Source organism: Chlorocebus sabaeus, chromosome 10 (genome assembly GCF_047675955.1).
Source record: "Chlorocebus sabaeus isolate Y175 chromosome 10, mChlSab1.0.hap1, whole genome shotgun sequence".
Taxonomy (NCBI): Eukaryota; Metazoa; Chordata; class Mammalia; order Primates; family Cercopithecidae; genus Chlorocebus; species Chlorocebus sabaeus.
Genome location: NC_132913.1, coordinates 123,748,527 through 123,770,635, shown reverse-complemented (window position 1 = coordinate 123,770,635; position 22,109 = coordinate 123,748,527). Strand labels below are relative to the sequence as shown.

At 45.1% G+C, this 22,109-nt stretch overlaps 1 protein-coding gene across 1 annotated transcript in view; it reads left to right on the top strand.

The window, feature by feature from the left end:
- The window catches only part of ASB18 (ankyrin repeat and SOCS box containing 18), a 71,907-nt gene that overhangs the window by 14,791 nt on the left and 35,007 nt on the right, over window positions 1–22,109 (top strand). Inside the window, exons 2-3 of the mRNA XM_007966754.3 lie at window positions 8,272–8,394; window positions 11,634–11,901. Coding sequence (XP_007964945.3) covers window positions 8,272–8,394; window positions 11,634–11,901 — 391 coding nt within the window. The remainder of the gene's footprint in view (window positions 1–8,271; window positions 8,395–11,633; window positions 11,902–22,109) is intronic.

Here is a 22,109-nt window from a genome sequence, read left to right as displayed (position 1 = left end):
AAACTATTAAATGTACTGCCTTGGAGAAAGTTACATTCATCAGAATCCCTCTCTTTCAAGAAGGGCACTGTATTTGTTTAGAAGCATTTCCTTGACCTGCACCCTGGAGTAGACGTTGAAACCCCACGGGCCCTGGCAATGCACAGAACAACACTGAAGAAAAAAGGGGGAGGATTTCCATGGCTGTACCAGAGAGAAAGGAAACAGACAGGGAAGTGTAAAGTGGAATAAGGCTGTGCAAACTGTGACGGACCCCTTCACATCCTCACTGTGATTGCCAGATACACTAAGTGATGCTATTAGTGGGCTAGCTTGAAAACAAACCAACCAACCAAGAAAAATCAAAGAAGCCCATGGTGGCGGCCATGGCGGGAGGAGAGCGGAAGGTACACAGTGCAAGCAAACACAGAGGTCAAGGACAACACCAGGAAGCAAAGCACAGGGGCTCCCAGGAGTTCTCAGAGGGACTCTCAGTTCTACAAAGCCAAGAGTGCCAATGAGAAAGGGAACTTAAATGGTCATCTGTCTGACATGAGTTACTCTTACTGTACAGACATGCTTTGAATGTTTTCAAATAATTTGCTGCATTTATGCCATCTAAATTCGGGTAAAAATATCAATGCATCAAAACAACCAACAACATCTGAACCTGAAAACAAGAGAAATAAACTTCTAGTGCCCCAAACAGGGAACCCATAGCAGTGAGTAGCTGTTTCAGCCACGCGATTCGCAAGGATAACAGATTCCTATGGGCCTGGGGTTTGAACGCTGCCTTGCGGCATTGATTGAATCAGCCTTTTGCTCTGATCTGTTGAGACCTTTTGGAATCTTGGCTGTGTCATGCTCCATGCCACCCATCTCATCGCTAACTTTCCACATGTGCATTCAAATCACGATATGTATCACACAGAATGGAGGTAAGTCCAGGGATAAAAGCCATTCCACACTGCATTGAAAGGGTCACAGATTCCACGCCTGCCTTTCACAGCAATGGTTCTCAAACTTGGCTGCATGGTAGAAGTTCCTGGGGACTCTTTTTTTTTGTTTTGGAGACAGAGTCTTGCTCTGTTGCCCAGGCTGGAGTACAGTGGCATGATCTCAGCTCACCACAACCTCTGCCTCCTGGGCTCAAGTGATTCTCCTGCCTCAGCCTCCCAAGTAGCTGGGACTACAGGCACATGCCACCTTGCCTGGCCAATTTTTGTATTTTTAGTAGAGACAGGGTTTCACTATGTTGGCCAGGCTGATCTCAAACTCCTGACCTCAGGTGATCCACCTGCCTCAGCCTCCCAAAGTGCTGGGATTACAGGTGTGAGCCACCACACCCAGCCACTAGGGGACTTTTTAATAGTCCTGATGCCCAGGCTGCACCTCCAGCCCATTATGCCTGAAACTCCCAGGTGGGCTCCAGGCATCGTGTTTTTTAAAGTTCCCCAGGTGATTCATTTTTGCAGCCAAGATTTGAACCACTGCTGTCAAGGCATCGTGTGCATTATTTCTCCAGTTTGCATTATTTAGCCAGAGTTTCCTAAAGAAAGACTCACACTGCTTCCATCTCCTCCAAGAGGCTGTCATGAAACTGGCATTGCAGGTTGTTGCCTATACCCCCTCCGCATATTTATGATAACCCTGTCACAGAAGAAAATTCTAGTCCACCCCGACATGTTCCTAGTGACTCACGGAGCTCCAGGTGATTCCACTCCGTTTTCTAAATGCTCCCAGACCATCTTTTTCATAATCCGTGTAGGGATCTTGCCCAGGTCTAATGTCAAGATCATCAGTCTGAGCAATCCAAAGTCTCTTTCCATTTGAAAACTAAACCTCTAGACTTCTGGTCCTTTTTTGGTTTTATCACAGTTCCTCAAAGGCTTTGACAATTGTTCAGCAACTTCATACACAAATTCACTCTTGAAAGAAGTTGAATTTGTATATGTGCTAAAGTTGGCAAAGAAGATAAAACCTGAGTTGTATCTTGAGGCTATGTATTGGCTTTGACTAAGCGGAGAAGGGTGAGGACCAAAAAAATAATGAGATTAAAATGACCTGACCCAAGCAAGCTATAGATAATGTGAAGGCGGCAGGCAACAAAAACCACAGTCGAGAGCACTGGGTCAGAAAACGGTGTTATTCACGCCACTACAGGGCATCGTTCAGCTGCTGGGAAAGAAAGCTAAAGAACTTCTGTCTGCTGGAGTCCTCCGCTCCTTGCTTTCTCCTGTTTGATCCTTGCAGGCAGGGGTATTATTAGGTTTTTTGCCTTCAAACCCTCAAACCTTAAGACTCACCCTAAAACATAAAAAAGATTACATAAATGCTTATTGAATGAATGAATGAAAATGAATGAATGAATGGGTTGGTTTTCAGGTTTGTTTGTTTTAATGCAATCATCAACATGTGGCTATTATTGTTCTTTAAAAAAAAAAAAAAAAAGACAGCTCTCTGCCATGCTTATGAAGTCATCTGCATGTCCTACTTATGAACTAATGCTATCTACCATGAGCTATTTTTAAAGCTCTCAAAAAAAAAAAAAAAAAAAAAAAAAGTCTGTTTCTTGACTACGATGCCTTACCTACTGAAATCAAGCTTGGATATTTAGGGAGCTGTTGATAAATAACACTGGAAAGCTAAATTTAGCATTTGGTGCAGTGTGGAATGGCTTTTATCCCTGGACTTACCTCCAGTGTCCCACCCCTTTTAAAAATAACCAATGACAAGCTATATCAGGCATCAGAAAATTTGCTAGTTTAAAGTGAAACACAGGTTCAAGTTGGATCAGATTATAGCTGTGCATGAGTAAGTCCTTCAGAAATGTATCTAATCACGAACAATCAGTCCGAGAAAAACTAAAATGGCAAAATGGCTATGCTTAGAGAAAGGAAAGACCCCGAGAGCTTCATATGGCGGGGAAATGAATAGTGCAACTACGGAATACGTAACTGAAGGGAAAGGAGATGAGACTGAAGCCCATCATGTTGTTCTGGTGGACATTTGAGAAGGGACGTGGTCGCCACTGTGTTACTGTTGGTCATTTTATGCATGCAAACGCATTTGATCTCCAATGAAGGCTCTAAGTTCCTAACAAATACGGTCCATTTCTTCTTTACTGATGCATTTTCCACTGCACCAGCAGAGTCCTACGTACACAGTGGGCTCTTTGAAAAAAAATCTCTGCTGTTCCCATTGATGACATTGATGCTGCTTTTGCTACTGATGATGTGGATAAGGGAGATGAACTTTAAAAACATGTGAAACAAAGTTTTAAAGAGTTCTCAGGGGACATACAGTAGCCAAGTTTTTTGTCGCTGGTTTGTTTTGTTTTGTTTTGTTTTTTGAGATGGAGTCTCACTCTGTCACCCAAGCTGCAGTGCAGTGGCATTATCTCGGCCCACTGCAACCTATGCCTCCTAGGTTCAAGCAGCAATTCTCCTGCCTCAGCCTCCCTAGAAGCTGGGATTACAGGGGCGTGCCACCACACCAGGCTAGTTTTTGTATTTTTAGCAGACAGGGTTTCACCATGTTGGCCAGGCTGGTCTTGAACTCCTGACCTCAAGTGATCCACCCGCCAAAGTGCTGGGACCATAGGCATGACCTACTGTGCCAGACCAGGTCTTCTTACGAAACCTGGTAAGGATCTCTACAGGTGGGAGAAGGTGGGCTGTGCAGTGAGGTCCACAGATCTGAGGTAAGTCCCCACGCTGAGCACCCGAGATCTGCCCCAGGCCAGCGGAGCGTCCACGTTACCATGGTGTTCTTCTCTAAGGGCGAAAGGCAACAGATGGCCAAGAATAAGAGCAAGAACCACTGAGGAATTTTAACACTGAGCAAATTTCAAAGAGTCCAGTCCATTCGCTCTCTCCCTTATTGACACTGAAGACCTTCTCTGTGTGGAACACCATGCAGGGCATGGAGAACTTCCCAGAGAGGAAGAGGCAGCCCCCACTGTCCTCCAAAAAGCTCATGGTGAAGTGGGACACAAACAAGGAACCAGCAGTAATAGTTAGAGTGCCCAGTGCCACAGTCAGGGTGCAAGGACAGACATCAGGACTGGTCTTGGAGGTCAAGGGAGGCTAAGCTGTGTTGGAGGATGAATGAGGCTGGCCAAGCAAGGAGGGGAAAATAAGAACCACAGGCAGAAAACAGCCTGCACAGACACCTGCAGAGATGAAGCCACTATCCGGGGACCGCAGATCCCTATGCTAAGGTGTGGCGTGCTCCAGGGACAACAGCGAGTGCAAGATAGGAAGCCCTTGTACTCACGGGAAGGTGCTTGGGCACGGCTTTGTCAGGACTGAGAAACCTTGAGAAAGGTAACTGAATCTGTGAGTCCCAGTTTCATCACCTGCAAATGACCTCAAGGGTAACCATCTGCAGGGATACATCTGACACAGAGTCTCTAACAGTGGGTGTCCAGGGAGCAGTAGCCCCCGAGTGCAGCTGGCCCTGACCCCCCAAGAGCTAAGCCCAGTGGGCCCTTCCGCAGCCTCAGAACTGAGTCTTTGCCCAGAGGTCAGATAAACATGGTAAAAAAATTAACTCACGACCCCCGTGGCAACCAACTTGGGTCATGGCCAAGTCTCCCCCAACACCCAGCTGAGGTTGACTGTCACCCGTGTGAGCTCCTCAGCTTTCATGGCACAGCCCCTGTCCCTTAACCCCCCTGCATCATAGATGTCCAAACGTGGCCTTGTCCCTCCCCACCCAGCACCCTACAGCCCTCCTCTGTAGAAGAGAGGTGGGTTTTATCATTTGGGTGAACCTCCAGGCCGTGGGTCGGTCTGTGCACATAAACTCATGCCTGTAACAAGGGTCAGAACAAGGGTTCTACAACAAGGGTCAAAACACCTCTATATCAAACCATAAATGTGTGTGATTTCTACTCCACCCTTTGCTGCAACCTCTTGTAAGGAAAATCAAAGGTCTCCCTTTGCTGGGCACCCCTTAGTTAAAAAAGATCTTGGTGAAAGGGGCAACCCAAAGGCCAGGTTACTCTTCCAAATAAAGAGCCCACACAGAAAGCCTGCTCTGATTGGACACTCAGAGGTCAGGGGGCACTTAACGAGAGGTAGGGGGAGTCACAGGGCAGCCTTTGTGTGCAGAGAAGAATGAGAGAGAAGAAACTAGCATAAGAGGAAGCTTAGGAAGCTCGACTGTGACCAAGGATGTGCAGCCCAGTGAGCTGTATTCCTTTATTTCACATCTTTTTTCCTGTTGCTTCTCTGCTGTTGCTTCCTGGTTGCAACACCATGTGGGGATGGGATCGAACGGGTCCCCAGGTCTAACACTGGCCATGAGCAAATGGGGGCTCATGCTATGCCCGCCTCCCTGGGCGAGGGTCTGCTTAGCTCTCCTGGGCACATACTCCACTGCCCTTCTCTCTGCTCATCCAGGCAAAGCTCTCCTGACCCTTTCACCTCCCTCCAGCCTCTGCTCACATAGTTTGTATTGTAACTCATGTGCACAAGCCAAAGAATTCTGTCACTCACCATCATTGGCCCATTCCAACTTCCTAGTGGGGAAAAACAAGAATGGTTGAAAGAAAGAGAGAAAAACAGGCCAGGCATGGTGACTCACACCTGTAATCCCAGCCCTTTGGGAGGCCGAAGTGGGCAGATCACCTGAGGTCAGGAGTTTGAGACCAGCCTAGCTAACAAGGTGAAACCCTATCTCTACTAAAAATAAAAAAATTAGCTGGGTGTGGTGGTGAGAATCTGTAATCCCAGCTACTCAGGAGGCTGAAGCAAGAGAATCTCACTTGAACCCTGGAGGCAAAGGTTGCAGTGAGCAGAGATCACACTGCTGCACTCCAGCCTGAGTTACAGAGCAAGACTCTGTCTCAAAAAAAAAAAAAAAAAAAGAAGAAGGAAGGAATTGCATATGATTTATATTACAAGAAAAAAAAATGAGCTTATTTAATTTTTTGACAATAAAATAAAGCCCTGAACCAAACCTTAGTAAATAACTCATAAGTTACTAATCAAGAACTGTTATCATTCATTCAAAAAAAAAAAAATGTGGCATTTCTCATCTTCAGCAAGGGACACACATTTGGGGATCAGTTATCCATCCCTGGAAGAACTTCACAGGTACCAGCACCCCAGATCATGTCTTTGGGAACCCCCCATCTGTCCCATGGAGCCTCCTAACACCCAGGGACACTTATCTGGAACCTGGTCATTTGCAGTGTCCAGTGGGGCCTCCCTCACACATCCTCAGGCTGGCCACAGCCCTTGGAACACACATCTGCTCATCACTGGTCATGGCAACAGAGAATATGGATGGGATAAAAAGCAAAAAGACACTCTTCAAACCAAGAAAGAGAAGCCTCACTTATTTCAGGTAGTAATTACTTTTTTTTTTTTTTTTTTTTTTTTTTTTTTTTGAGACGGAGTCTCGCTCTGTCGCCCAGGCTGGAGTGCAGTGGCGCGATCTCGGCTCACTGCAAGCTCCGCCTCCCGGGTTCACGCCATTCTCCTACCTCAGCCTCCCGAGTAGCTGGGACTACAGGCGCCCGCCACTGCGCCCGGCTAATTTTTTTCTATTTTTTAGTAGAGACGGGGTTTCACCATGGTCTCGATCTCCTGACCTCGTGATCCGCCCGCCTCGGCCTCCCAAAGTGCTGGGATTACAGGCGTGAGCCACCGCGCCCGGCATAATTACTTTTTTTTTGAGACAGGGTCTCACTTCACTGCCCAGGCTGGAGTACAGTGGCACAATCATGGTTCCTTATAGCCTCGAGTTCTAGTGATCCTCCCCACCTCAGCCTCCCAAATAGCTGGGACCACAGGTGCACATCACCATGCCCAGCTAATTTTTTTTTTTTTTTTGAAGAGATGGGGTGACTCTTACTTTCTTGCCTGGTCTCAAACTCCTGGACTCAATCAATTCTCCCACCTCGACCTCCCAAAGTGCTGGGATTGGCCAGACACGGTGTCTCATGCCTGTAATCTCAGCACTTTGGGTGACCGAGGTGGACGGGTCACTTGAGATCAAGAGTTCGAGACGAGCCTGGTCAATATGGTGAAACCCCATCTCTACAAAAAATAATAATAAAAAAAAAAATTACCTGGCCGTGGCAGCACATGCTTGTAGTCTCAGCTACACAGGAGGCTGAGGTAGGAGAATCACTTGAACCCAGGAGGTGGAGGGTTGCCGTGAGTATCATGAAATATTATTCTTCTTTTGATTTTTCCCAACTATTTATAAATGTAGAAACCATTCATAGCACCCAAACCATACAAGAGCTGGGAGTGGAGAGCACCGACTAGTGACAGCAGACAGACCCTTTCAGCCCTATCACCCTGCGAGTAGGTCCTGCTACGTGGCACCGCCTTCACTTGGAGAGACACTAAATCCTGGGCAGCCAAGAGCCCTCTCTGGAAAGTGGCTCCTGACAGTGCTGACCCAGTTCTGAGTAGGTACTACCTGATGAACTGGAAGCCAGCAGAGTGGTGTGGGGGACAGAGGACGGACTCTTGAGAGAGACGCACGTGGGTTCCAATCACAGCGTAGCCGCTAGCTTGCCAAGAGGCCGTGGTCATGCTATTTCCTTCATGTGGTTGTTATTGGGAGTAAATAAATAAATATGGTAATACTTAAAAAGCAACTGGTGTACAATGGGTGCTTCATAAATATTTGTTTCTTTCCTCTGAGCTTAAGACTTTTATTTCCAGATTCTAAATATAGTACTTTAAAAAAAAATCTGAGAGGATATTACTTATTTGCTAAGTATTCTGGTCACTGACGTCATATTTATAAGTGAGTCTCTTACTCCACATAAACAGGTAAATTCAATGCTATTTAAGACTGGGGAATCATCTGCCCAACAGCAGGATAAACAAGTCCACCACAAGTAAATGTGTGCTGGGAGTCTGCCCTCGGTGCATGGAGAGCTGCTTTGGAGCTATCCAGATGTGGCCTGTCTCCGGAATTAGCATCTATATCATCACAAAGGGGGTGGCTGAGCACTGCAACATCCCAGTGCTCACATGCCCCTGGTCATATCAAGTAACCATTATCACATCAGAGCCCACAGGAGTTATAAATACACCACCATCGAGCCCCAACTGGATGACAATTGAGTAATGACAATAGAAATAGCTCACACTCCATAAGACCATCTTTCCCGTTCCTGAACTGAAATCGACGGTATCGTAATGGAGAGAGAGCCAGAGCCAGAGAGAGGAAAACTTCAAATCTTTCAAAAGACAGAGAAGGAGCCGCAAGCTAGAGCAGGGTCTCCAGTGCTGGAATATCACACTGCCCTGGTCGCAGGGGACCTGGAGCATCTGAAACCCCTCATGGACCAGTTCTTCCAGGATGCCAATGTGGTGTTTGAGATCAATAAGGATGAGATGGAATGGCAGGTGAAATCTCCAGCCACATTTGGACTGTCAGGTACCCTTGTTCTTTAAAGCTCAGTCATTTATTTTTAAGGGGCTACTAATACTCTCCTGGAATGTAAGGCTCCCGCGTGTAGACTGGGCACAGTGGCACTGGGTTTAACCTATACAAGAAAAGGACATCTGACGAAGTTTGCTCTGCAGTAGTTTTAAAGTGTAGGTTTTAAGTGATGGCCTATAAGAGATCCAACTGGAAAGGCAAAGCAGCGATTGGTGGGAATGCCTGTCCGATGACGCTGTGTGTGCCTCTTGTCTTTACAAAGGAACATTGGTTTGGGTGCAGAGCTGCCTGTGCCTGCATCTGGCAGCCAGGGAGGTGGGCGCTGAAGAAGGAAAGTCTCTCCTTCAATTCTGCCCGGAGCAGCCTCTGGCACACAGCTCTGTGTGAGGTTCTTCTATGAATCTGCAAATGCCACAGCTACAGCAGGGTGACCGGGGCACAGCCAGCACCAGTAGAGGAAGGACCCCAGGGCTCTCTGTAGATCCTCCTCCTGGAATCTAGGGAATCCCAAGAATGGGGAAGGAAAGGGGAAGAAACCAGAGGTCCTGACTTCCTACATGTCTGCAGGTGCTCTTGCTGCCTGAACATGGTGACTGTGCACTGGGCAGACAAGCAGACCTCCCAAGTGGAGAGAGGTCCCCTCCTCCCCTTGCCTACTCAGGATGTGCAGACACTTGCTGACCACCATGCTGCATCCGGGCCTTTCTCGGCTGGCACTGCTTTGGGCACCCCACCTGCCACCGGCTCAGATGCAACATATTTACCAGGAAGGTTCATGCGTTGGAATCTACAGCAGCTCTGCCAGACCATGGGATTTGAGAATCTAAGGTCAGTGGCCAGTGGACAGTGTCCCATGTCCCTGATTCTTAAGCTCCGGCAGGCAAAGAATGAGGAAGGTCGGCTTCCAAAGAACTGACACAGCTCTGTTTATACCTCACATGGGAGAAGAGAATAAACTCAGAACGCTGTCAGTGGGCCAAGCAGCTTCTGCCAATCAGTGAGGCGGTGGGGGCTGTGGGAAAGGCAAATGGCAGTTCCTGTCGGGGCTGCATGTCCCAGCCGAGTCCTTCTGGGCCTCCTCTCCCTCACCTATCCCCGGCCAAAAATACCAACTGCAGCCCTGGACATACACACACACAAATGTCACCGTTTCAAATAGATAGTCATGTTCACCCATCATTTACACATTCTGTATCCAAAATCAGGTTCCTCTTTCCCTCCTGAATCTTCCCACCCTTAAGTTCTGCTGCTGTGCTGTGGCACACCTGGACAACAGGACGCCGGGGCACGCCCACAGTGAAGGGATGTGGGCTGATATGGAGGAAACCGCAGCCGCCACGTGAGTAGTGGCCCGAGGCCTCCGCACAGGCTGGGAAGAGAGGGAGGCAAGCTCAGGCTTCCTGGATTCCAGTCTCCTTCAGCACAGCCACCTGACTGCCCTGCAGCGGATCCAGCAGCAGAAACGACCAGACCCTGTTTGAAACGGCCCCATGTGCTCTCCCATGAAAAGACTTCCCGGTGGCCAATTCCAGCTCCCCTGGTGGGGAATTGAGCACACGGAGCAGGTCCCCAGTGGCCACCACCTCAGTGCCCCTCCGTGATGGAATGCCGGCCCATCCAGCCCGCAGTCATAGAGAGCACTGACATGGGTGAGCTGATGCTTAGAGGGACGTACAACATGCAGAGAAGCCTTAATCCATGTCCCTCCTGGTGGCAGAACTGCGACCAGAGGGTGGGAGTTACAGAAAGCGGATTCAGGCTTCCTGACTGCATCACCAGGGACATGGAGACGGTGCTGGCCCATACTGTGGCTGAGCTAGATCCCCACCTACGGCTTCTTCCCATCAGTCCCTGGGAAGACTCAGGAATCCAGAGCGGGTTTACTGACCTGCTAGGGTCAGGTGGGGCTGGGTTGGGGACTTAGCATTCCCCAGAGAAGGCAGTAAGTAGTTTTCATCTCTCAAAAAAACGAATCGAATCTAAAAACCAAGAGCTGGCGCCTGCAGGAATGTAGGTTATTGTTACCACGGGGATAACAATGTAGATAGACTACATCCATCACCCCCTCCAGGTCGGACCTGGTCTTCACCGGGAAGGGCAGCTCAAACCCGTGCAGGTCCACGTTCCCGGGGCCTCTGGCCACCACCACTCCACGCCAGTCCCACAGCTCCCCCTTCCCCCACCGAGTGCGCAACAAGCTCCGGGCTGGGCCTTGGGGACTCAGGGCGGCTGGAACTCGGCACCACATGCAGGTAGGTAATTAATGAATGGGCTTTCAAGGCTGCTCAGCATGGGTCCCAGGAAGGAGGTGGCCTGTGAAAAGGGTCTCCTCTGCGGCTCATTACAGCCACGGTATCGATTCTTCCATCATTATCAGAAGGCCTTCCTGCCATGTGAAATCCTGCCCCTTGATGTGTATTCACCAGGGACTACGTCCCCCATTTCCACGAGCGCTCCTGGCCGCTAACAACCTTCCACGGGCTTTTTGAAAGTGCCAAAGTTTTCAGAGAAGTAAAAATGTGTAGCACCTGCTCCATTCATCCCTCAAGAAAGAGCAACCCTATACACACACACACACACCCCTAAAAAGCGCAAAGAAACAAACCAGAATTGTGCTGAATGTGGACCGCCACATCAAAGTGTGCTTCTAAAAACTCAGCCACTTGCAAGAGAGCTAAACTTTCTCTGAGTCCTTTTCTTGAACAACCTTGGTGATGTGTGGGTCAGTTTGTTTTGTGCGTTGTCTCTTCTTAATGACAAAGGGACAAGTTTGGGGCTCAGCTAAGGGAGTACTGGATTCAGGAAAATTCCACAACCCACTTTCCTCTTTCAAGCTGCCCTAACTCAGGGCCTGGAACGGGTGGATTCCTCACTTAAATTCGCCTACCGTGCACCCTGCTTGGACAGCTTTTAACTGACCCCATTTCCCAGTCACCCCCGTATTTGGCAAAACCCTCTTGCTTCTCAATACCTGGCGCCCCATCTCTCTGGCTCCGTTTTAGCCTTCAATCTCTCCTTTGTATTTCATCCTCTGTCTCCGCCTGTCTCTTCCCAGTGTGTCTCTCTGCTCTCTGTCTCTGTGTGCGTCTCTGATTCTATGCTCTTCTCTCTACATGCCCACCTGGTACCTACCTTTAAGAGACGCTTCACCCTCTTTCCGCCTTAATGAACACCGCCCACCACCACCACCACTAACCTCCCCCTGACCTTACATTCCACCTCCCTCCCCGCAGGCCTCTGGACCCTGGAATACAAGCGCGAGCTCACCACACCCCTGTGCATCGCCGCGGCCCACGGCCACGCCGCCTGCGTGCGATACCTGCTCGGCCGCGGCGCAGACCCCGACGCCAGCCCCGGCGGCCGCGGCGCCCTGCACGAGGCCTGCCTCGGGGGCCACACCGCCTGCGCCCGCCTGCTGCTGCAGCACCGCGCCGACCCCGACCTGCTCAGCGCAGAGGGCCTGGCGCCTCTGCACCTCTGCCGCACGGTCGCCTCGCTCGGGTAAGGACCTCAGGTCAGGCCCGCGGCGCCCGCCCCACCCCAAGACCAGACCACTCCCCCAGGCCCCCGACCCCGCCTCCGCCTCCGTCCCAGCCCCCGCCTCCGGACCCAGACCCTGCACCCTTGACCCTGCACACTGGATCCCCAGGGCCGTATCCGCCCCGTCCCTACCCTGGCCCCTGCTTCGGGACCCAGAGCCAAGACCCCTGACCCGGGACCCCAGACCCGGCACCTCCCGGCCCTCGTCCCGCGCCCCGGCCCTCGCGGGTTTAATTAGCGCTTGATTGCGAGCGCGCGCGGGAGGCGCCACGCCGAGGTAATGAGCGCGGTGATCACGGCCCAGCCGCCGGCGCCGGGGATGCTAAAAGGCCACTGGCGGGGTTGGAGGCTGAAAAATTAGGGTTTTTAATGATAATTTTATGCAGAATAATTGTCACAGTGTGACATAAATGGTTAGCTCCTCGGGCGGGGCTTCCAGGCCCGCTCGGAAACCGAGCTGTGCCGGCCTCTAGGGAGGCCCAGCGGCCGCGCAGCCAGTTCGCGCCCGGGCGCGGGGTCTGGGGGTCCCACAGCCCCCGTCCCTGGAGAGCGCCCTCCCAGCGGGTGCTCCGGGGCTCGGAGAAGAAGCGGGGCCACGTGTCTTTGTACAGGACTCGTGGTGGGGTTTCTCGGCTTGCATTGTGTCATCTTGACATTTCTGTTAGTCAGAATGCTCCAGCCCCTGCCCTTGGAGTTGTCATTGCGTGGCCTTCTGTCTCTAGGGGAAGATAAAGGAAAGTCGCCCACGTTTAGCGCTGGGAACCCGTGCGGCTCTCAGAAACCGCATCGCCCTTGCTGCTTCTCCACCGACTGTCAAAGCTGCTGGATGTCCTGCCCAGCAGGGGCAGCAATGCAGGCAGGCGGGGCTACTGGGCACTCAGGGACCCAGCCAGGGGACCCACCTAAGAAAGGTCACCTGAGTTCAGAGGGGGGACTCAGAGGGCCACGTCGACCCCCGCCAGTCTTGTGAATGAGGAAGGAAACAAGGTTCTAGCAATGCTCTTTAAAAGCAGCTTTACCGAAAAGCAGCTTTACCGAAGTGTGATTGACATTCAGCAAGCCGCACGTGTTTAAGGCGTACGATTCGATAAATTCCGCAGATTATACACTCGTGCAACACCCCACAGTCCGTGGAGGGCAGATATTTATCATTGTCCCTGTGGCCTCACGGTGCCCACGGTTCTCCCTCCCACTGGCCCCTTCCTCATTCTCCATCCCTAGCGTCTGCTTTTTATTACTTGGCTTAGTCTGAATTTTCTAGAATTTTGTATAAATGGAATCTGCAGTCTTTTATCTTGCTTCTCTCGCTCGACATAATTACTTTGAGATTCATCTATGTTGCTGTGTGTATCCATAGTTCATTCCTTTTATTCCTGGGTAGTGGTCCGTGGTATGGATGAACCACAGTATGCTCATCCATTCATATGTTGGGAAACATTTGATTGTTTCCAGTCTGGGTCTTTTACAAAGTTATCATGCACATTTGTGTGCCAGCCTTTGAATGGGCATATGCTTTTATGTCTTTTGAATAAATACCTAGGATTGAAATGGCTAGGTCACATGATATGATTAAGAACATAACTGTTAGGCTAGGTGCAGTGGCTCACGCCAGTAATTCCCACACTTTGGGAGGCTGAGACAGGCAGATCACTTGAGTCCAGGAGTTCAAGACCAGCCTGGGCAACACGGCAAAACCCCATCTCTATAAAAAATACAAAAATTAGTCAGGCATATTGGCATGCGCCTGTAATCCCAGCTACTCAGGGGACTGAGGTGGGAGGATCGCTTGAGCACAGGAGTAAGCCCTGTTCATGCCACTGCACTCTAGCCTGGGTGAGTTGAGACCCTGTCTCAAAAAATAATAACAATAATAACTAAGAAATGGCCCAACTAGTTTGAAAAGTTGTACCATTTTGCATCCCCACCAGCAATGTCTGCATGTTCCAGTTGCTTCATGGTCTCACCAATACATGGTATGATCAGGCCTTAACTGTACACATTCTATCAGGTGTGTAGACATATCTTGTTATAGTTTTGATTTTCATTTCCCTGGTAACTAGTGATGTTGAGCATTGTTTCATGAACTTACTTGCCATCCACATACAGTTATCTGTGGCTTGACAACGGGGATACATTCTCAGAAATGTGTTGTTTCATCTTTGTGTAAACATCATAGAGTATATTTACACAAACCAGGATGGCATAGCCCACTGCCCCCCTTGGCTATATGGTTTAGCCTCTAGCTCCCAGGCTGCAAAACTGGACAGCATGCTACTGTACTGAATACTGTAGGGAATTGTAACACAATAGGAAGTATTTGTGTATCTAAACATAGAAAAGGTACAGTATAATCTTATGGGACCACTATTGTATATGTGGTCTGTTGTTGACTAAAACCATTGTTATAAGGTACATGACTGTATCTTCTTTGGTAAAGTGTCTGTTCAAATCTTTTGCCCATTTTTTAAATTGGGTTGTTTGTTTTCTTATTTCATTTTGAGGTTTCTTGGGATAGTCTATATATGAATCTCTTGTGAGATATGTGATTGATAGGTATTACCTGCCAGTCTCTGGCTTAGATTTTATTCTCTTAGCAACGTGTCTTGAAGAACAGAAGTTCTTAATTTTTATGGAGTCCAGTTTATCCATTTTTTTCTCTTTTAAGGATTATGTTGGGTTATGGTATCTAAAAAAACTATTTGCCTAACCCAAGGTCATACAGATTTTCTCTTATATTTTCTTCTAGAAATTTCATAACTTTACATTTTGCATTTAAGTCTGTGATCCATTTTGAGTTCATTTCTGAATATGATGTGAAGTATGGATTGAAGCTTTTGATTTATTTATTTATTTTTGCATGTGGATATCTGACAGTTCCAGCACTGTTAGTCGAAAATAAGTATTTGTGCATCTAAACCCTTCCTTTCTCCACCAAACGGTCTTTGCACCTTTGTCAAAAATGAATGGACTATATATGCATGAGTTTATTTCTGAGCTGTCTTGTCACGCATGTGCAAAACAGGGCAAGGTCTGACTGGTTCACCTGGTGAAGACGTGAGGAGCCACTTTATTACATAAACAGTGAAAGGAAGAGTAGCCAGTGGTGTTGGCTCCTCACGGTCTTTATCCCACACACCAAAAAGGATAACACCTAGACAAAAGGGGCTGGATAACGTCAACGCAAGTTGAAGAATACCCCATTTCTGAGCAGCCATGCCTAGATCTGAACTGAGAGGTTCATAGCCTGTATCTCTATTCTGAAGGGGCTGAAGCAGGAAGCTCCCTGCCTCCTCAGGATCCAGAAGGCATTGAGAAACCGTCTTATAGCAGCCTCCTAGGGGACATAGCCAGGCGAGGGGGCAAGGGCCTTATAGCAACTCCTTACAAGCTTCCAACCCAGGAGTATCCAGGTGTTCTGCCGAGACGTAGATTCAGTACTGGTTTGCTTTGTGGCCTATGTGGATATGTGCAGGGTCACCAGGGTGCCACGGCAGAGCCATCCCCCTTCATCTTAATTCTGTTTCATTGCTCTATTTGCCTATTTTAACACCAATACCATACTGTCTTGAATACTGTAACTTTATAATACATTTTGAAGTCCGGTAGTATAAGTTTTCAACCATTGTTCTTCTTTCTCAAAGTTGTTTTGGCTATTCTAACTCCTTTGCATTTCCAGATGAATTTTAGATTCAATTCATCCATTTCTACAACATAGCCTGCTGGGTTATGTTGTCCAATCTATAAATCAATTTGGAGAAAAATAAAAATAAAAATATTAAGGCTTTCAAATCATGCACACAATATACTCCTCCATTTATTTATTCCTTAATTTTTCTCAGCTGTGTTTGATAGTTTTTTAAGGTACAGGGTTTGCATATATTTTGTAAGATTTATCCCTAATTATTTCATTTTTGATGCTGTTGTCAACTGTATATTTAAATTTCCATTTCTGATTGTGTGTAGCTACTATATAAAACTTATAATAATTTATTTTTGCATATTGACTTTGTATCCTATAACCCTTCTAAACTCACTGTTCTAGTAGAATTCCACAGGATTTCTTGTAAGCAATCATGTCATCTATAAATAAATACGATTTTACTTCTTCTACAATCTAGATGCCTTTTATTACTTTTCCTTGTTTTATTGCACTGACTAGAACCTTCAGTGCACTGCTGAATAAAAGTGGTGACAGCAGACAATTTTTCTTGTTCCTGATCCTAAGGAAAGCATTAATTCACCACTAAGTGTGATATTAGCTGTAAAATTTTGCAGATTCCTTTTTTCAGAGATAGAGAGCTCTCTTCTGTTTCTAGTTTGCTGACAGTTTGTATTACAAATTAATATTTAATTTTCTCAAGTGCTTTTTCTACACATATGGAGATAATCATATGGTGTAAGTTTTGTCTGTTAATATAATACTTTATATTGATTAATTTTCAAATGTTAAACTAACCTTGCATTCCTGGGATAAACCACACTTGATCATGAGGAGTTATCCTTTTTTATATATTATTGGGCTTGATTTACTGGAAAAAAATATTTAATATCCACATCTATGTTCATGAAAGATATTGGTCTGTAGTTTTATTTTCTTGTAATATCTTTGTCTGGTTTTGGTATCAGAGTAACGCTGGCCTCAAAAATAATTTGAGAAGTAGTCTCTCCTCTTCTATTTTCTGGAAGACCTTGTGTAAAATTATTATTTCTTCCTTAAATGTTTGGTAGAATTCATCAGTAAAGCTATCTGGACATGAGTCTTTTTGTGATAAGGTTTTTAACTATGAATTTAATTTCTTTACTAGCTATAGGGCTACTCAGATTCTTTCTCTCTCTTTTTTTTTTTTTTTTTTTTTTGAGTGAGCATTTTAGTGCTTTAATAGTTGTATTTTCTAAGAGATTGACCTCTTTCAGCTAAGTTGTTGAACTTACTGCCATAAAGTTGTTCCTTATTATCCTTTTAAGCGCTGTAGATTCTATAGTGATATCACCTCTCTCATTCATGATACTAGAATTTGTCTTCTTTTCCCCCTAGTAAGTCTTGCTTTTGGTTTCATTGTTTTTCTCTATTTCATTGATTTCCACTACACTCTCTATTATTCTTTCTTGCTCACATTTGGGTTTCATTGGCTCTTCTTTTCTAGTTTCTTAAGGTGGAAGCTAATGTCATTGAGTCAGGAACTTTCATGTTTCTTAATGTAGGCTTTTAGTGCTATACATGTCTCACTACATACTATTTTAGCTGAATCCCACAAATTTTAATATGAGTGTTTTTGCCTTCAATCAGTTTTAAATACTTTCTAATTTTCCTTTTTTTTTTTTTTTTTTTGAATCATGGATTATATAGAAGTATGTTATTGTGTTTCCAAATATGTGGGGATTTTCCAGATATGATTTCTAATTTAATTCCATTGTGGCTAGAGAATTTATTTTGTATGACTTTACTCCTTTTTAAATTTATTGAGAATTGTTTTATGATCCAAGATATGCTATTCCTTGGCAAATGTTTCATGTATACTAGAAAAGAATGTATACGCTGCAGTAGTTCAATGGGGTGTTCTCATGTTCAGTGTTCAATGGAGTGTTCAATGGAGTGATAAATGTCAATTAAATCAAGTTGCCTAACAGTGTTGTTTAAGATTTCTATATACTTGCTGATTTTCACTGGACTTGTTTTACAAGTTATTAAAAGAAGAGTGTCAAACTCTCTAAGTATAATTGTAGATTTATCTGTTTCTCTTTGCAGTTCTATTGGTTTTTGTTTCAAGTAATTTGAAGCTCTATTATTAGGTACATAAATGCTTAGCATTATTCTGTCCTTTTGAAGAATTGACCTTTTTATCATCATGAAATTATTTATCTTTAGTAATATTCTTTGGTCTAGGTCAGGTGCAGTGGATCACACCTGTAATCCCAGCACTTTGGGAGGCCAAGGTTGGAGGACTGCATGAGGCTGGGAGTTTGAGACCAGCCTGAGCAACGTAACGAGAACACTTAGCCAGGGGTGATGATAATAAAAATGTATTTCTCACAGTCCTAGAGGCTGAGAAGTCCAGATCAAGGTGCCAGCAGATTCACTGTCTGGTGAGGGCCTGTTCTCTGCTTCCAAGATGGCATTGTGTTGCTGCATTGTCACATGGCAGAGGAGCAGAAAAAATGGAAGAGGGAAATTCAATCCCTCAAGGCCTTTTATAAGGGCACTAATCCCATCTATGAGGGCCTAATCACTGCCTAATGACCCACCTCTTGATACTATTACATTGGGAATTAAGTTTCAACATGAATTTTGGAGGGACACAAACATTTCAACCACAGCATTTGCCATGTGGATCTCTCTGACATGAAACTTGCTTCATCAAAGTATGCAAACTGAGGAGACAATAGAGACGATCTGCTTGCAAGATGGAAGTTATAATCTTCTGTAATTTATTCACAGAAACAATCTCCTGTCACCTTTGCAATAGTCTGTTGGTTAGCAGCAAATCAAAGGTTCTGCGCACACTCAAGGAGAGGAGAGAAGAGCATGGATACCAGAAGATAGACTTCAATGGGAAACCATGCTAGAGACTGCCTACCACACCATCCTTTCATTTTTTAACTTATCTGTGTCTTTATTTTTTAAGTGGGTTTCTTGTAGGCAGATTATAATTGAGTCTTGCTTTTTTTAATCCAATCTGACAGTTTCTGTTTTTTAATTGGGTGTAGATCATTCATATTTAATGTAATTTTGATACGGTTAGGTTCAAAGCAAATGTCTATTTCTTTTCTATTTGGTTCATCTATTATTTGTCTCTTTATCTTCTTTTCTAACTTCTTCTATTCTGAACATTTTTAATGATTTCATTTTACTTCCTTTTTTGGCTTACTAGACATAACTTTTTGTTGTGTTAAGTGATTTCTTTAGGGTTTATAGTATACATCTTTACTTTATCACATTCTACCCTCAGGTAATACTATTCTACTTCATGTGTAGTATAAAAACTATATGGCAGTATACTTCCATTTCTCTCCTCCTGGCCTTTGTGCTATTATTGGTAATATACATTTTACTTCTACATATAAGTCCTGCAATACATTGTTATTATTTTTGTTTAAACAGAGAATTTTCTTTTAAATACATTGAAGTAATAAGAAACAAGTGTTTGTGTTTACTCATATAGTTATCACTTCCAGTTCCCTTCATCTATTTGTGTAGCTCCAAAATTCCATCTAGTATCATTTTCCTTCTGCTTAAAGGGCTTTCTTTAACATTTCTTGCACTGTATGTCTACTGGTAATGGGTCCTTTCAGCATTTGTATGTTTGAAAAAGTCTTCGTTTCACCTGAGTAATTGAAAGGCATTTTTGCTGGATACAGCATTATAAGTTGACAGTTCAGTATTTTATTTTCTTCTTTTTTCTGCACTTTAGACCCACAACTGTACTGTCTTCTAACTTGGATTTTTTAAAATGAGAAATTTGCTATCCCCTTTTTGTCTTTGTTCTTTCATATCTAATAAATATCCTTTTATCTGGCTTTAAGATTTTCTGTAATCCCTGGTTTTAAGCAATTTGGTTATAAGGTGCTTTGATGTAGTTTTCTTTATGTTTCTTTTTTATTATTATTAGATGATGTCTCACTCTGTTGCCTAGATTGGAGTGCAGTGGCATGATCTTAGCTCACTGCAACCTCTGCTTCCCGGATGCACATGATTCTCCTGCCTCAGCCTCCCAAATAGCTGGGATTACAGATGCATGCCACACCAGCTGATTTTTGTATTTTTAGTAGAGCCAGGGTTTCCCCATGTTGACCAGGTTAGTCTTGAACCCCTGACCTCAGATGATCTGCCTACCTTGGCCTCTCAAAGTGCTGGGCTTAGAGGTGTAAGCCACTATGCCAGGCCAGTTTTCTTTATGTTTCTTATGCTTGGGATTCACTGAGTATCTTAGATCTGTGGGTTTATATGCTTTTCATCCAATTTGGAAATATTTTGGCAATTATTTCTTCACATTTTTTTCTATACAACCAGTACTCTCCTTCAGGGACTTCAATTACACATATACTATGCCACTTAAAATTGTTCCACAGTTCACTGATGCTCTGTTCATTTTGCTCAGCCTCTCTCTCTCTCTCTCTCTGATTGATTGATTGATCTCTTCTGAAATACCTGATCTGCCATGAACCTTATCCAGTACATTTTTATCTCCAACATTGTCGTTTCAACTTCAGAATTCCAATTTTAGGACTTACATTTCTGTATTTTACTTAACATGGTCAGTCTTTCCTCTAGCTTCTCAAACAAGTGGAATATAGTTATAACTACTGTTTTAATGGCCCTGCCTACTAATTCTGTCACCTGTGTCATTTCTGTGTCACTTATTTATTTATTGTAGAATTGGGGTCTTGTTTTGCTGCCCAGGCTGGTCTCAAACTCCTGGCTTCAAATGATTCTCCTGCCTCAGCCACCCAAAGTGCTGGGATTACAGGCATAAGCCACCGCTCCCAGCCTCTGGGTCACTTTTGATTTTTTGTGTTTTTTTTTCTCTATATTTCACTGGGTGTTTGATATTTTTGTATTCTTGTCAATATTCTTGATCTCTGTTCTGGAATGTAAAGTTACTTGGAAATAGTTTGATCCTTTGGGGTCTTGCTTTTAAGCTTTATTAGTCAGAATTCAATTGGTGGTTAGTCTAAGGTTAATTTTTTTTTTCTACTACTGAGACAACTCATTTTGGTACTCTCTCCATACCTAATTATTTGTAAGGTTTCACACTTTGGTTGCTGAGAACAGCCACTATTCCTGAACCTGTGCACGTGATGAGCACTGCACCACTTCTGTCCTGGAAACTTTCTGGTAGAAATCCACCAGCCCACACTCTCAACCTCTATGTACACAATATATTTGACACATTTCAGTCGGTTCTAATCCTTCCTTTCAGGTGGTTTTTTCCACAGCTTAGGTAGTTTCCTCATGCCCACACACTAGTTAGTATTGAGCTGAATACTCAAGGGGGCCCTCTGCAAAGTTCTTTCTGTGTGAAGCTCTTTCTGTGTGAAGCTTTCTCCTCTCCAGCACCCTACCCTACAAACTCCAGCTGCCCTGGGATCCCTAGACTTCCAGTGCCATCTCCTCTACTCAGAGAGCTCACTAGGCTCTGCCTGGATCCTCTTCATAGAACCCTCAGCCTGGGAGCCCAGAAGGCCTTTGGGAGGTCGAGAAATCCAATGTTGCCAATCATACTGGGGAGTAAGTTCCAACCTTGTGACACATTTCTGTCCTTAGCTGCAGGCATTCTCCACTTTCCACCAGCAGGTTTTCTTTCCAATTATTAATTAAACATGGATTAATTTCTACCTCGCATTCACTTGCAATTTTTTTCTTGACTCATCTGATAGATGATTTGCTGGGATGTGAAAAAGTGTCACCTTGTGAAAAAATTATAGAAATTCCATTTATTTTGAAACACACAGCTCCAAGGTCAACCAATATTGACTCCATTCCTGCAAGCATTCAATCACCAGTTATTGAACCCTGTGAGGGGCTGAAGCTGGGCTGCATTAGACATAGTCCCTGCCCTCAAAGTGCTTGCAGTTTCAGGGGAGAGGAAGGTAATGATACGGCAATGTGCCAAACATTGGACCAGAAATACGTCAAATATATTGTATGCACGGACGTTGAGAATGGGATGCTGGTGGATTTCTACCAGAAAGTTTCTAAGACAGAAAGAAGCATCAGCTTTATTAAAGGACGGAAGCCAACCAAATCAATTGCAAAAGTCTTTCTATATACTAAGAAAAGAGGCAAAATTATTCAATCGTGCATTGAATGCATTCAAGTTTGATCACATTTTCATACGATACAATTTTATATCTACACTTACATATTTAACACATTCGAGGCCCAGGTTGAATTCTAATTCCAACACTTACTAGCTGTGCAACATTGGACACGTTATTTAATTTTTCTGGGTCTCTGTGTTCTCACTTGTAAAATAGGGATGATAATTGAGCCTACTACACAGGACGGTTATGAGAATTGAATGAATTACTGTAGCTAATTTGCTTAGAAGGGCACCAACCAAATAGAATTACACAGGTGCTGACTGCAATTGCTGGGGCCTCATGTCTAATCACTGTATTTCTTTTATGGGAATTGAAACTATATTTTACTATTTCAAATTCATTTGGGG